The 16,584-nt window shown below is 40.7% G+C and overlaps 2 protein-coding genes across 5 annotated transcripts in view; both read right to left on the minus strand.

The window, feature by feature from the left end:
• The window catches only part of LOC133551922 (class I histocompatibility antigen, F10 alpha chain-like), a 69,492-nt gene that overhangs the window by 26,119 nt on the left and 26,789 nt on the right, over positions 1-16,584 (minus strand). The gene's annotated exons all lie outside the window — the stretch shown is intronic.
• LOC133551932 (class I histocompatibility antigen, F10 alpha chain-like) lies at positions 1,777-7,267 on the minus strand. 4 transcript variants are annotated; one of them, XR_009806588.1, is made up of 8 exons: positions 6,991-7,267; positions 6,042-6,308; positions 5,545-5,823; positions 3,072-3,380; positions 2,805-2,906; positions 2,293-2,585; positions 2,182-2,234; positions 1,777-2,070 (listed from the first exon to the last, which is right to left on the minus strand). XR_009806588.1 is itself a non-coding variant. In XM_061899143.1 (6 exons), exons 1-6 carry the CDS (start codon positions 7,043-7,045, stop codon positions 2,560-2,562), a joined length of 1,038 nt encoding a protein of 345 aa, XP_061755127.1. In that variant the 5' UTR covers positions 7,046-7,267; the 3' UTR covers positions 1,777-2,559. The 4 variants fall into 4 exon arrangements, 1 of the variants encoding a protein (XP_061755127.1); XR_009806587.1 differs by having other exon boundaries at positions 1,777-2,234; XR_009806586.1 differs by having other exon boundaries at positions 2,182-2,585.

The raw sequence follows: 16,584 nt of genomic DNA on the forward strand, positions 1-16,584 counted from the left end.
CAGGCCGTGGAAGACGGAAGGCCAAGATGAAGCCAGTCGACTCAGACTGTAGGTAGTGGAAGGCCAAGCTGAGACTAGTATAGATCCAGACTGTGGCAGATGGAAGGCCAAAATTTCAGCTAGCAAAACATCCCCCGGCTTCTGCAGGTCAGAGGCCTCCAGATTTCCAAATCCAACAAAAGCAGTCAGAAATACCACTTTTTGGAAGTAAGCCTTCATTCATCAATTGTTACGCTTAAAACTAGTGCAATTTATTTAATCGGCTAAAAAAAGAGACTAAAACACATAGAAATTCAGACCACTTTGACAAGCAGACAAACAAAAGACAGTCCTGTCGGCCATCTTGGATTGGACATTCAACATTAACCCAATTTGGAAATCGGTCTGTAGTTATTTATATTTGTGGATTCACCTACTTTTGACGGGGGAAGAAGAAAGGCGGGTTTGCTGATTTTTGGAACGATTTTGCTTGAAAGACTCAGATTAAAAAAGCATGAAAAAGAAAAAGGCAATTAGAAATATTATACATTATGTCCCATATAAGCTCATACACGACACATTCTACAGATAGTGTATAAAAAAAACCTAAATAGTGGAATAAAAGAGGTGAAAACATGTGAAATGGAACAAAGAAAAGTTGCATTGTTGAGTCTAATAAAGCTGCCATGCAGGTTGTTTTCTCTTTAAAGCTGTCATTGCTCAAAAATAATAATGAATCAAACTCAATGTTGTTACAAATTATTTAAACTAGTCATGGCTCCAATTACGTCACATACAAAATTTGACTTCAAAATATTTTTATAGGATATTTTGTGTTTATCCTACAAAAAAAAGGGTGTTTGACTAATAGGGCAAAAAAAAAAAAAAAAAAAGAAACGAAGAAGCTGTCACGTACTTGCATGGCTGCTCTAGTTGTGACCCCAAGATGCAGGAGACAGGAGGACGACGTGCGGGTGAGAGTCTTTTAATTCCCACAGGGAGCACAAGGAGGTGCAGCAGGGAAGTGCACAGAAGCATAAGCAGCATACAGAAAAACCAAAGTAACGTTTCACAAAACAATCCTTGAGCCCTGACTGGAGGGCGAGGCAGGCATAAATAGAAGCCAGTTGATTAAAGTAAAAGTACCAATGATTGTCACACACACACTAGGTGTGGTGAGATTTTCCTCTGCATTTGACCCATCACCCTCACCCCATGACCAGGTGTGGCCAGGCTGCCAATCAGCGACAGGTGAGGAGGGAAAAGGGCTCAGGGAGACAAACAGGAAGTGGGACCAAAATAAGAGCGCCGACTAGGAGATAAACACAAACGCAAACAGACCGCGTGACACCTGACGTGACAGGTCGTCACAGAAACGAGGGATGGATCTGAAGTTTATCGAGGGACTTAAGTGTTGAAAGTAAAAATAAATGTTTGACTTATTTATGAGTGGGGCCCGTTTGGATCCTAATAATTTCAGTGGGACAAGTTTTAATTGTCATTGCTCAAAAAAAATAATGAATTAAAATCGATGATGTTATGAATTATTGACATATTTAAGATTGCAATTACGTTGAGTGAAAATTATTTTGTGCTTTTGCCATAACAAAACAAGGTTTTGACAAAAATGGCGTAAATTATGAAAAAAAAAAGACTGATAAGGACGGATAAACCTGAAATTGATAAAGGGATTTAAGTGTTGAATGAAAAAGTAAAAACATAAATAAAAATGAACTACTTCTACCATTTTTATGACTGAGACTCTTCCTGGTCCCCAAGAAAGCAGTGCGAGGCGAGTGGAGGAAAAACGGATTTATTGACAGAGATGTGACACAATGTGATATTGATCATAAGCAGCGGCCATTGAAAGAAAAGAAGAAATCCTCGTCATGACGTCAAGGCCATGAAACGTGCGATTTTACAGCCACCAACGTTTGATCTTGAAAGTCTTTTAACGGCCAAAGAAGAATACATGGAATAGCGTGAGGAGCAGTCGGACGAAGAACAAAGCACATCTCCATCTCATCTGCGAGTGTGATGACGTCCCTCAGCGATGGAGACATCTCCCTGTGTTCCAGTGCACAAAGCATCCTGGAGGAAGAAGACCACTCAGCACATTCCCGACAGAAGCAGGTGAATCCAAGTTGAACATCATCTTCACACAAGAACATTTGGAGGTGCAGACAGTCCATGTGAGCTTACTCAGCCTTCAGCCGCCTGCACGTTCTCGTCGAGCTCCACGCCGCCGTGGCGAGCTGCGGGACAAACGCAAACGGTGAAGGAAGAACATCCAGAAGGTGCCTCGTCACTCACATCAGATCTTTGAGGTGTGACTTGGAAACATGACGAGTCAGCACACTTGATGTCTCATTTGGCTGATCCTCATCATGAGGACTCCTGTCAAAAGTGAGATATGCCAGACTTTGTATTGCGTGTGCTCACAGGAGGGACTTTTATTGTGAAGGAGTCAGCTCCAGTTGGGCTTTTCCGGCTAAACTTGTAACAAAGGTCCACATCAGACCTCCATGTGAGTGACGCTTCACCACGGCTTTGTTTCTTGCGGCTCAAAGAAAAGATGTTTTACTTACCAGCTGGTTCGTACTGGGCTGAAATGAAAGAGAAACAAGGTGAAGTGGACTTTTCCCCTCACGTCACGCCGTGTTTCTACGTGAGAGTGTGCGCTCTGTCTCTGTGGATCTTTGAGTGTTTGGCTGGAAGGCAACTAAAAGATGGCCGCACCTTTGCAGCCCGGATGAAAGCATCAACTAACGGCCTGGACCGAGTGCACCGAGAAGAAGAAGACAGAGGACATTGGCGTCCCTCACCTTGTCTGTTTCTGTGACGCCTGACCATGATGATGATGATGATGATGATGGCCGCCACAGCGAGGACCGCCGCCGTGGCAGCGAGGGCGACGCTCAAGTTGTCTGTGGAGAGCAAAAAAGCACAAGTGGAGTGACAAAGCATGAAGAGGAAACCTTCATGACTACTTTGCATGCAGACGTCAAGCGTTGTCATGGTGACATGGATCAATAATGGTGACAGGTGGACTTGTGATGGGAAACATCTCCAACTAAATGTGTCTTTCTCACCTTCATGGCTTGCGTTGCTCAGGATGCTTCTTCTCTCCAGCTTGGTGACCAAGTCCTCCTTGACGCCTGACAGCTGAAACACACATTCGTACTTGCCCTCCACGTCGGCCGTCACCTCCACTTTCAGCGCCACCGACATCTGGAAGGTTCCGTCGTGGTTGGGGAGTATCTCTCCGTGCTCCACGTCCTCGAAGATCTGCTCGCCGTCTTTCCTCCAAAACAGGTCGGCACCGTCGGGGTAGAAACCTGTCGCCATGCAGCTGACCGGAGAGGACGGCGTCTTCTGGAGCAGGAACACCTCTGGAAGCTCTGCACAGGAAGTGATGTCACGTGTGAACACAGGACAACGTGGGGAGAAGGTGTGGATGGAGAGAAGGTGTGGATGGAGGTAAAGATGGAGAGAAGGTGTGGATGGAGAGAAGGTGTGGATGGAGGTAAAGATGAGGAGAAGGTGTGGATGGAGGTAAAGATGGAAAGAAGGTGAGAATGGAGGTAAAGATGGAGAGAAGGTGTGGATGGAGGTAAAGATGGAGAGAAGGTGAGAATGGAGGTAAAGATGGAGAGAAGGTGTGGATGGAGGTAAAGATGGAGAGAAGGTGTGGATGGAGGTAAAGATGGACAGAAATTGTAGATTAAAGTAAAGATGGAGATAAGGTAATAACGGAGGTAAATATGGAGAGAAAGTGTGGACGGAGGTTAAAATGGAGAGAAGGTGTGGATGGAGGCAAAGATGGAGTGAAGGTGTGGATGGAGACAAAGATGGAGTGAAGGTGTGGATGGAGGTAAAGATGGACAGAAAGTGTAGATTAAAGTTAATATGGAAGAAAAGGTAATAATGGAGGTAAAGATGGAGTGAGAGAGTGGATGGAGGTAAAGATGGAAAGAAAGTCTAGATTGAGGTAAAGCTGGAGAGAAGGTGAGGACGGAGGTAAAGATGGACAAAAGGTGTGAACGGAGGTAAAGATGGAGAGAAGGTGTGAACAGAGGTAAAGATGGAGGGAGAGAGTGGATGGAGGTAAAGATGGAGAGAAGGGGAGAATGGAAGTAAAGATGGAGAGAAGGTGAGAATGGAAGTAAAGATGGAGAGAAGGTGAGAATGGAAGTAAAGATGGAGAGAATGAGGTAAAGATGGAGAGAAGGTAATAACGGAGGTATATATGGAGAGAACTTGTGGACGGAGGTTAAAATGGAGTGAGAGAGTGGATGGAGGTAAAGATGGACAGAAAATGAGAACAGAGGTAGAGATGGGGAGAAGACAAGAACAGAGGTAAAGATGGAGAGAAGGCGAGAACAGAGGTAAAGATGGAGAGAAGGCGAGAACAGAGGTAAAGATGGAGAGAACGTGTGGATGGAGGTAAAGATGGAGAGAAAGGGAGAACGCAGGTAAAGATGAAGAGAAGGTGAGAATGGAGGTAAAGTTGGATAGAAGGGGAGGATGGAGGGAAGGAGAGAATAAGGTAAACATGGAGAGAAGGAGAGAATGATATAAAGATGGAGAGAAGGAGAGAATGATATAAAGATGGAGAGAAGGAGAGAATGATGTAAAGATGGAGAGAACGTGTGGATGGAGGTAAATATGGAGGGAATGGCGGTACAAATAGAGAGAAGGGGAGAATGGAGGTATAGATGGAGAAAAGGTGAGAACAGAGGTAAAGATGGAGAGAAGGTTAGAGTGGAGGTAAAGATGGAGAGAACATGTGGATGGAGGTAAAGATGGAGAAAAGGTGAGGATGGAAGTAAAGATGGAAAGAAGAAGAGAATGAGATAAAGATGGAGAGAAGGTTAGAGTGGAGATAAAGATGGAGAGAAGGTGTAGATGGAGGAAAAGATGGAGAAAAGGTGTGGATGGAGGTAAAGATGGAGAGAACGTCTGGATGGAGGTAAAGATGGAGAGAAGGGAAGAATGGAGGTAAAGGTGGAGAGAAAAGGAGAATGGAGGTAAAGATGGAGAGAAAGGGAGAACGGAGGTAAAGATGAAGAGAAGGTGAGAATGGAGGTAAAGTTGGATAGGTGAGGATGGAGGGAAAGATGGAGGGATGGAGAGAATAAGGTAAAGATGGCGAGAAGGAGAGAATGGAGGTAAAGATCAAGAGAAGGATATAAAGATGGAGAGAATGGAGGTAAAGATGGAGAGGTTAGAACGCAGTTCAAGATGGAGAGAACGTGCGGATGGAGGTAAAGATGGAGAAAAGGTGATGATGGAGGTAAAGATGGAAAGAAGAAGAGAATGAGATAAAGATGGTGAGAAGGTTAGAGTGGAGGTAAAGATGGAGAGAAGGTGATGATGGAGGTAAAGATGGAGAGAAGGTGAGAACAAAGGTAAAGATGGAGAGAAGGTTAGAATGAAGGTAAAGATGGAGAGAAGGTGAGAGAAAGAGAGAAGAGTATAAAGAGACAGGGTGTAATGTCAGTAATGTTCCTATAGGGGGAGTGCTAACAAGTTAAAAGGTGAAAGTACATGTTGTGTTTCTACCTGTTCTCATTAGGACCTCCTTCCCATTGTTCACATACTTCTTCAAGTAAGAAGGACATTCCTCAGTGTAGTAAAACTTATAGTATTCTAGTAGATGTTTGTCCTGGTCCAACTTGAGTTTGTCGGGGAAAGCTTGTTGTTTTGCTGCAGTAAATGTCCATGTCTTCATGTCCAACGTTATGAAATCTTCTCCATCATAACCTTCCTGACGCCAACCTTTAACTTCATCAGTCTCATCATTCCATTCACATCCAAACATCCACTGGAGAATGTGAACACCTGAGACACACACACACACACACACACACACACACACACACACACACACACACACACACACACACACACACACACACACACACACACACACACAGTATTAGTGTAGGTTATTATGGGATGGACAGAGACAAGTATCAGTGCAGTAATGTGTGTTTACTACAGTATAAAAAGAGTACATCAAATACATTTAAGTAGTAGAAAGTTCAACATAAACAAACCTCCAGTTTGGTTGAAACGCTTCTTAAGAACTTCAAGGTTGTGTTTGCCAATCAACTCATTACCAACACCGATCTCTGTTTCTCTCTGCCAGTATTTTGGATCCTCTGCTGTGATTTTGTTCATCCAGTCCTGTTTGGCTTCTGCTTTCCTGCTGTTGCTGTCATAGTGAGAAATCTGAACTCCATCAACATAACCAACACTCACATACTCTGGGAAGTTTGGAACTTGAGAGGACACAGTGTAGAAATACTGCAGCGTGTGAATCACTGTAAGAAGAAAACAACAACAGGATGACTTTTTATTATTTTGTTTCATGTTCAACAATCTTGCACTGTGAATATTTTAGCTCCTTCCGTCTTCAGTCGGGTCTTAAAGTGAACATCAAACACTGCTAGATTTCACAGTCAAGACTCACATGTTCTATGACAAATACAACACATTAATAATATTACTAACATCTGTTGACAGTTTGAACATTTTGAAAATAAACATATATTTTCTACAATGGAGGCTGAATAAAAAGTACAACAGAGTTGAACACAACCTGTTCTGCCCATTTGATGTCGACTCTTACTGACATCTTGTGGCGGGGTGATGTTACTACACTTGATTAGTTTCTGACACTTCCGTGTTTGAAGATTTGTGTTCGTTCTTACAAGCCTTGGAAAAAATAAGTCTTTGAACAAGAAACACTAAAGTCAAAACAAATAAAGAGCCTAAACGGATTCATCTGCTTCTGTAACCTTCTTGGAACATTTTAAATTTTTACTAGGAAAAAGGGAAAACAATAAAATATGTTTAAAAAGAACCAGGATTGAGGATTAAAGGTCTTAAATAATACAACAATAATTTAATTAATAAGTATCAGAAATGATCAGAAGTCAAATAAGTGAAGGCACGAAGAGGATTTATGAATAAAATATTAATCAACTTATAAAAAGGACTTACCAGGCGTCACCCTGTGCATTTGCACGACCAGAAGAAAGAATAAAAACAAGTTCATGATGTCAGCGCGAAACAAAAAGATGTTTGCCACTTTTAATCCCGCAGAGAAAGACAAAAGTGACGAACACTCGCTTGACTCGCAAACAGGAAAAATGAACCAGGAACTGTCGCGGCTCTTTTTATAATACTCCAGCTGAGCCAATGAGGAGTCAGCATTCTGTGACGTCACAGTTAGGAGAGAAAACGAAACGCTATTCTGCACAGAAAAGTGGCAGCAGTCAACTGACAAGAAGTCTTCTACTGGACTCACTAGAGAGCGCCCCTTGTGGCCACGTCAGGTAAATGCTTGTGTGGCTTTTCTGGGAAATCACGTGACTTGACAACAAAAAGGTGTGTCAAGTTGGCCGCCAAACTTGGAAAGAAAAGAAAGAAAGAGGAATGAAGGTGAGATTGAGAGTTAAAAGTAATGACAGGGCTGGAACATCCGATCAGTGATCGTATTGTAGTCCTCTCAAGAAAGCATCAATACAAATAATGATTGATAGACATAAAGTCGCTACACCGCAGGACATCCTCACTTCTTTTTATTTCACGTCTTAACTTTCACCTCCGTTATGTCTCCCAAGCGTGAGGCGTCCCTGCTGGGGTAACGGGACACGCATCTGCCTCGCATGGGTTCGATTCCCGGCCAGGGTTGCATCAGGAAGTTTCATCCTGAGTAAAAAAGTCAGCAGAAAGCCTTCATGAGATGGACTCGCTGTGGCCAAAGTGCTGAACGTGGGGGAAAAGTGTGAGGCAGACGCTTCTGCTGGCAGAATATCAAAGAAAGTGAAAGTAAAAGTAGACACGGTAAAGCCAAACATTGAATGCATGCTTGTTTCAAGTCACCTAAACTCGATGGTGATCATTTTTATTTTTATTTTGTCGTACCTGTCAAAGGTGAACACACTTATCCACGTAGGTGAGTAGTAACGAGTTACATTTACTTAGATAAGAAACACAACTTTTACTTTGCTATATAACATATTCAATATATGTATAAAAATATACATTTAGGCCTCCACTCAGGCTTCATCCCAGGGACCCCAAAGGATTTTGGTCAAAAAAATATTTAAAATGTGTCATTATTTTTGTATTATTATTATTCCAGGTTTAAATCTGTAGATCAACATTAGGTCTATCTGTCAATATAACCTTTTCAAAGATTTAAGTTGTATGCCCTTTTTGTCAAAGAAAACCGTCTTTTGTTATGGAAAAAAACACAAAATATGCAATAGTTTCCCCCAATAGAATTTTAAAGAGGAATATTTGAGATTATATAATAATTGGAGCCTTAAAAAATTCAACACATAAAAACATTGATTTTAATTTCTTTTTATTTTTTAGAAATGACACAAAAGAAAAATCCTACTGAAATTATTGGAGATCCAAAAGTGTCCTACTCATTAGAAATAACAAAATATATTTTTTTTTACTGTTAGCTTTAAACACAATCATCTTCAGATGAACTTCAGATCCATCCATCAAGTATATATATATATATTATTGGTGTTTATGTTTTTTCTTTTTTATATGGCAAACACAAAATATGCACCATTTTCCCCAAAAAATATCTCAAAGTGGAATATTTAATGTGGCGTCGTTGGAGCCTTGAATAGGTCAATAATCCATAATGACATTGATTTTGATTTATTATTGTTTTTTTAGTAAACAACAGCCTAGATGGCAGCTTTGTGTTATTAGAGTAAACATTGCAACATTTTCTTTTCACATTTCACCTGTTTGCTCTTTAATAGCACTTTTTTTTATTTTTATTGTATTTTTTGAATTTGCTTTGGCCATTACAAAATTACCCGCGGGCCGCAAATGGCCTCCGGGCCACACTTTGGACACCCCTGTACGAGGATGACGGAATGCAAAAACAATAACACATGCCCTTCTTATTTATGATTTACTTTTTAAATTTGACCTCAGTTCTGTACGCTGCTGCTGGAATTTTTAATTTTCCTGAGGGAACTCTACTGAAGGAATCAATAAAGTACTATCCTTCTATCTATCCTCGCTCATCCATGCGGACTTGGCTCTCTTGGTTGCTTTGTTGGGTCTGCTCCTGTCTCCGGCCATACTCCCCCCACCACAGCAGACGTTGGCGTGGAACACCACAGAGTGTATATGTTTGTTTTTTGTTGTTGTTTTACTTTTGCGTCTGGTTGCATCAGCTCTCCTCTTTTAAAGTCTTTAATGTCCTTTGTGTTCTTTGACGTTTCCCTCTTACACACATGTTTATGTGTGGTATGGCTATGAGGTTTGTTTCCCTTGGCCTCAGTCTGGACCCCCTCTACAGGGGCCCAGATGTTTGCTGTTGCACAGGCATGGGATAAAGTGTGTAACTTTTTGTCTGTAATATACATCATTGCAGTTTTTTTTTATTAGCATGGATGTAATCTAGGAACAACATTTCATAATTAATATCCAAAACCCCTGTAGCGGTAAAGTCCTATACTTTTACTGCTACTGGTTGCCGAATATAAATGAAGCTAGTTCAGACGTGTGCAACCGGCTAATAATTGAGGCCCAGAATTGTGTCCATGTTTAACCAAAATATTTACTAACATAAAGTCACAATTATATAACACACTTTGTTCAAAAACGGAAAATACACGGGAGCAAACAAACACTAGCCTGGCACAGTCAAAAACTGTTGCGCCTCTACTCAGCAACACCTGGGCAAGATCCTGACTCCTCCCTAAATATCCAGGCACTTGGCCTTGGAGCCAACCCCTTGAGTGACGTCATCAATTTGACAGACAGAAAGTGTATTTGGCTCTAACACACCAGCCCCTAATTGCTGCTGGCGTGACGAACAGAGCGATTTAATTTGGAATCGATAAAACAAAAATAGAGCCATAATACCAAAAACAAACACCTCTTTGGTTTTCATGTTCCCTTTTGCAATAATGCAGTTAATTTACTCAATACCTTCACCTAGAAGGCATATCTTTGTAACAGGTCTTTAGATGATAATCCTTTTTGTTTGCAGACAAACTTTTTTCATTTGTCCACTTTTGTCGCTCTTGTAGCAACGGTAAATATTCGTGAAACCACCTGTTCCAAAAAAGGTCAGCGATATATTGCCTCTGCCTCCATTTCCTTATGCACATCCAATACAGGTGATCTATTACCAACAGTACATGTAGACTGTAGCTGTCTTCTTTTCCTACTCCTGGCCATCAGCTTTCTTCGTCACCTTGGGGGTAGGAGAGCTTTTTTTTCTTCTCAGTTTCCTCCTCTTCTTCTCCCAAAGGACTCTCGGGGTCGTTTTCTTCCTCCTCTTTCAGGGAACTCTTCTCTTTTTGGACTTGCCATAGTCGCTGTCCTCGTCATCTTCCACCATGAAGTCTTCATCACTGCCAGACTCATCAGGATCCAGGTAAGCTTCCTCTGGGTCATCCTGCTCTTCATCCTCACGGCCTCCGTCACCCAGAAGGATTTCCCGCTGTTTCGACACGGCCTTGGAGACTGCCTGGCGTATTGTTCGCATTCGACTGACTTTTCTTTCATCGTCACTGTCATCTGCGCTCCGTTTTCTTTTTGGTGTCTTCCTGCTGGGCTTCTCTATCTTGGGCTTCTTTTCCTTTTTTGACATATCCTTTTGATCTTTGGATCCCTGCTCATTGAAATCATGCATGTACTGGTTCATAGGCAGTTCCTCCAAACTGTTAACAGTAACTGTGGGGCGTGTCACTGCCTTGTAATGGCCCATTAATCACCCACCCCAATAGGGTTCTGACAGCATAAGGTCCATCTCCGTGGCTGTTAATCACCTCCCGTGGTTCCATTCACTTTGAGGCGTTGGTACCAATTAACAGGTCCACGTTGGCAGTTATCCGAGGAATTTTAATGCCTTGGAGGTAAGGCCACTTATCAAGTTCTGCCTCACCAATCAGATTGTTAGTGTACACGGGCATCTGCCTTTGAGTGAAGACATCAGGAAGCTCAAAAAAACTTACTACAAGTAAGCTGAGAGATTTCCAGACCACTGCTCGGGACCACCTTACTGTGCCCCAAGGTGCGCAAGTGGGTTTTTGTTTTTCGGCCTTCTGTGTTCAGCCTGTTCACCAAATGTTCAGGACAGAAGGTCCCTGTGCTTCCTGGATCTAGGAAAGCATATGTCTGGACTATCTTGCTGCCCTTTGAGTACTTCACTTGAACAGGCAGGATGGGTAAAATTCCATATTTGCCAGCCCCTGTATGGCCACAAGTTGAGGATGTAGTGCAAATATCTGCTTTTACCTTTGGAAGTTGGCTATTTTCTCCACTTTCCAGATGCCTCCTGTCAATATGTAGCACTTTGGGATGCGTCTTGTTGCAGTAAGAGCACGTGATGCGCCTGTTGCAACTCTTGCTCAGGTGCCCTGTGCACCGGCAACCAAAACACAGGCCTTTTTCTTTTAGAAAGTCAAGCTTTTCCCTATGTGCCTTATTTTCCAGTATTGGACAGTCCTCCAATGCATGTTCACTTGTACAGTAAAGACAGGAAATAGAGTTTGTCTTGGAGGTGTTCACAAACTTATTGAGGTGTGGAGTCGGTTTAGGTTTAACGACAACTGCCACATGAGTTGCGAAACTGTTCCTTCTGAACTGTGATTTGCGTTGATGTATAGGCTTGGGTTTGGTTACTGCTTTATTTCGAAGGATGTTTTGAATGTCGCCAAAGACAGGATCCGAAGCAATTCTGACTTGCTGTTCAATAAATTTCACAATGTCTGTGAAACAAGCACGTCGCCTTTGTTGGTCAACAATGTCGGCTGCTTTTCCTCTCCACTGGTCCCTTAATTTGTGTGGCAGCTTTTGTATGAGCATCTTCATGCTAGCTGGCATGTTGAGTTCGTCCAAGTACTGCAGCTCATCCATGGCATTGGAGCATTCTCGCAAGTACAGTGCGAAAGCTTGGAGATTTTTTACATCCTCAGACTTGATGTTTGGCCATGCCATAATTTTGTCCATGTAGGCTGCTGTTATTTTTGAAGGATTTCCAAAGTGTTCCCTTAGTAGGCGTTTTGCTGTAGCATAGCCTCTCTCTGTAGGCATATAGAGGCAACTGCGCACCAACTCTCTGGGCTGTCCTTTGGTAAACTGCTCCAGATAATACAAGCAGTCACCACGATCATTGCTACTTTCCCCAAAACCCAACAATTAAAAAGTTATTCAGGAGCGCTCCGTATCTTCCATTGTGTACGCGTGTTTGTCAACATGTGTGCGATGACAGCCTGTGCGCTACCTGTCAGTACAACACCCAATCAAATTACACCCGCGTTGTTTTCGTCACACAGCATTCATCCAATCAAATTGCAGGAAAACCAACAAAGAAGAGCTTTCAAACAACAGAAGAATAAGTGAATAAAATTATGCCATAAAGTGTTTCGTTCGGGTATTAAAAGTACGACTTGGTCAACAAAACAAGAATCGCCGTATGCAAAACATGCGGTTGGAAGATTACAGACGGAGACGCAACAACTTCCAACTTCGTTCGACATTTGAAGTTGCACAAAGAAGGGTACGTTTTGAATGTAAGCTAACGTTTATTGGCTGAGTAACGTAACTTTTATTCGTTGTGTAGTTAAATGAGTGAGGCTGTAAACTCACTGCTAACATTAGAACCATAGACATCTTATAAGTAGACACAGCATCGAGCGCTACTGCCTATTGCCGCTGACGTGACGCGCGGCCGCCATCTTGGAGTGGTGATCCGCTCCACTCAGGGCAATTCCTTTGGCAGGAGCAATGAATTGTCAGCACATTTAATTCATATTAACTCACTGAATACCACTGATACTCACGCGCTTTTTTTGTCATACGTGTAACTATGATAAAAGACACATGTCATGGCATGTTCATAATTTGCTTAACAGTAATAGAATATTCTTATATGCTATAAGTGACCAGACGTCGGAGATCAAAACTGGGAATATAATCCCAGAGAAGGGGAAAAAAACAGTCAGCTATTTTTAAGTTAAAGAAACAATATGATTAGGTTATATATACATGCGTATATCTTACATAAACAATGTATGAATACATTAGATATCTATATATCTTACGGACCTATAGACCAGTGGTTCTCAAATGGGGGTACTTGAAGGTATGCCAAGGGGTACATGATATTTTTTTAAATATTCTAAAAATAGCAACAATTCAAAATCCTTTATAAATATATTTACTGAATAATACTTCAACAAAATATGAATGTAAATTCATAAACTGTGAAAAGAAATGCAACAATGCAATATTCAGTGTTGACAGCTGGATTTTTTGTGGACATGTTCCATAAATATTGATGTTAAAGTTTTTTTTTTGTGAAGAAATGTTTAGAATGAAGTTGATGATTCCAGATGGATCTCTATTACAATCCCCAAAGAGGGCACTTTAAGTTGATTACTTTTATGTCTAGAAATCTTTATTTAAAATTGAATCACTTGTTTATTTTTCAACAAGTTTTTAGTTAATTTTACATCTTTTTTTTTCAAATAGTTCTAGAAAGACCACTACAAATGAGCAATATTTTGCACTGTTATACAATTTAATAAATCAGAAACTGATGACATAGTGCTGTATTTTACTTCTTTATCTCTTTTTTCAACCAAAAATGCTTTGCTCTGATTAGGGGGTACTTGAATTAAAAAAAATGTTCACAGGGGGTACAAGTGTCTGCCAAATACTTAAACATATATAAACACCTGAAAGTCTTTATTTCAGCTAAAACCACCAATCTGTTTCACTGGATTCAGAATAAAACAATTATGTCTTACTCAACAAAGTTAGTATTTGAATATTGTTACTTGAAGACTTATCTGTGGTTACAATAAAATGAGAATGCATCATAATCAGTGGCGGCTGGTGAATTTTGTTTTAGTTGGGCCTGAAAGTTTGTAAACCACATACCTGTAGTGGGGTCATCCTCCCCCAGAAGATTTCTTTGTGATTTTCACATACAAATATTGTAGTTCTTTGCTCCTGCTTAACTCTGAGGTAATATTATTTTCACAAAATACAACCAATAGTATGTTAATGTAAATTCTTACTTGTGAAAAGTAATCCTCCAATTCCTATTTTCAACAGTCCGCTCAATTGAGCAGGAAAACGCTGAATACCAGCCCAGCATCTTTTTTTTCTACCTGTCAAATGTTAGTTTAGGCTGTTTGCCGGCTCCTCATCACCACTTCAAGATGGCGGCCAAATTGCTTGCGTCACAGCAGCCAATTCTGCGTCTACTTATAAGATGTCTATGGTTATAACGTCATTGCAAACACGGCAATCTGTTGCGTCCACTGCAGATGTTACCTTATTCATACTTATTGTCAAGTGATTTTTTTTAAGCAGGGTTGCATGAGGTACCTACACATAACGTTACGTTAATGAATGTATCACACACAGTAACGTAATATTAGACGGCGGTCAGCAGCACCGCGTATTTTAGCCACCTACAAAAAGACAAACATAGTCAAATAAAGGTCAGTTAAAATGTATACTATATTAAGAATATGTGTACATATTGCATAGGGCCCTGACATCTAACAAGTACAGCACTGTTCATTGTTATGTTCATGTATTTGTGGTTTTTCATGTGTACACAGACATAAACACATACAGTATGAGATGAGATCAATGAGATAAGGTGACAACATGACATAAACTGCTGATGAACTAGTTACAATGCAATATTCCATGGAAATACAATGTTAACACTTTTGTGCAAATAAGTACAGTTGCACTTGTTTTTTCAGATGTGTTTGTACTGTAAAGGAATGAGTTAAATGTTTAGAATAACTTGTTAATAGTGCTATTATGAAGTGCAATGTCAGCACTGTTTTTTTTAATAATAAATACATACAGCGTTTTAAAAGCATACACAATCTGTGTACATATATTAGTCTGTGGTTAAAAAGACTTGAAATGACTCGAAACCCAAAATGCAGGACTTGGGACTTTCCAGTATTGACTTTGGACTTGACTCGGACTTGCCTGTCTTGACTCGGGACTTGACTCGAGACTTGAGGGCAAAGACTTGAGACTTACTTTTGACTTGCAAAAAAATGACTTGGTCCCACCTCTGGTAACGGGACACGCATCTGCCTCGCATGGGTTCGATTCCCGGCCAGGGTTGCATCAGGAAGTTTCATCCTGAGTAAAAAAAGTCAGCAGAAAGCCTTCATGAGATGGACTCGCTGTGGCCAAAGTGCTGAACGTGGGGGAAAAGTGTGAGGCAGACGCTTCTGCTGGCAGAATATCAAAGAAAGTGAAAGTAAAAGTAGACACGGTAAAGCCAAACATTGAATGCATGCTTGTTTCAAGTCACCTAAACTCGATGGTGATCATTTTTATTTTTATTTTTATTTTGTCGTACCTGTCAGAGGTGAACACACTTATCCACGTAGGTGAGTAGTAACGAGTTATATTTACTTAGATAAGAAACACAACTTTTACTTTGCTATATAACATTTTATTACCATCGTTACATTCATTTATATCAGGGGTCACCAACCTTTTTGAAACCAAGAGCTACTTCTTGGGTACTGATTAATGCGAAGGGCTACCAGTTTGATACACACTTAAATAAATTGCCAGAAATAACCAATTTGCTCAATCTACCTTTAATAAATAAATCTATATGTATAAAAAAAATGGGTATTTCTGTCTGTCATTCCGTCATAGCTTGTTACAGCTTCAATCAACTGATAAAAAACAAAAACATGAAAATGCAAAATATGGTGATAAACAGCTATCCTTGACACGCAAAAACTGTTTTAATGTGTAAAAAAACTCAAGTGAATCAAGCTTTGTTCAAACCTGTTTAGCTGATGTTGCATCATGCTTATTCTCTTTTCGCTGTCTCTTGCGAGGGATCTCATCCATGGTAAGAGTTCCGCTTGAGTTGAAGCTAGAGTCAGAGATCTCAGATGCAGAGGACAAGGACAGGTCTGAAAATTCTAAAGGAATAAAAGAAAAAAACATTTGATCATTTTATTCAGTAGTGTACAGAGTGCCTGATAATACATGATTTTATATCTCACCCTGGCTTGAGAATATTGTCAGCACCACATTGCCTTGTCCAACCAGGTCGCTGAATATTTCCGCATCAACTTCTGTCCCTGTTGCATCCTTGTACATAATGCTTGCATCGGGTGGCAGGCAAAATCTCTCAATGACTGGAAAACAGTATGAGAAAATTGTGATTTATGTGCTTTATGTGCAGTTTCATTTGTCTCACAGCAAATGACTGTTCTAGTTAGATGGAGTCATCCACTGGTGATTTTTTTCCCTCAAGTAACCCTGACACTTCTTAAATCCAAATTTAAAAGTTAAGTATTGGCTTTTCTCAGTTAACTGTTCTTGTGTATAAAATGCTTTACATTCTAGGTGGCGCACATGTTGAGTAAATTATCCCCATTTATAAAGGAATCTGCTTCAGGCATGTAAAGACACCAGAGTATACAACATGAGGTTTTTAAAGAAAGTGGGTCTATTTTTAAACTGTTTTTAAGGCAAGATTAAGTAAATTGAAACACCTTTTCCATGGAATTGGATAAAGTCAAACTG

Source organism: Nerophis ophidion, linkage group LG04, assembly GCF_033978795.1.
Source record: "Nerophis ophidion isolate RoL-2023_Sa linkage group LG04, RoL_Noph_v1.0, whole genome shotgun sequence".
NCBI lineage: Eukaryota > Metazoa > Chordata > Actinopteri > Syngnathiformes > Syngnathidae > Nerophis > Nerophis ophidion.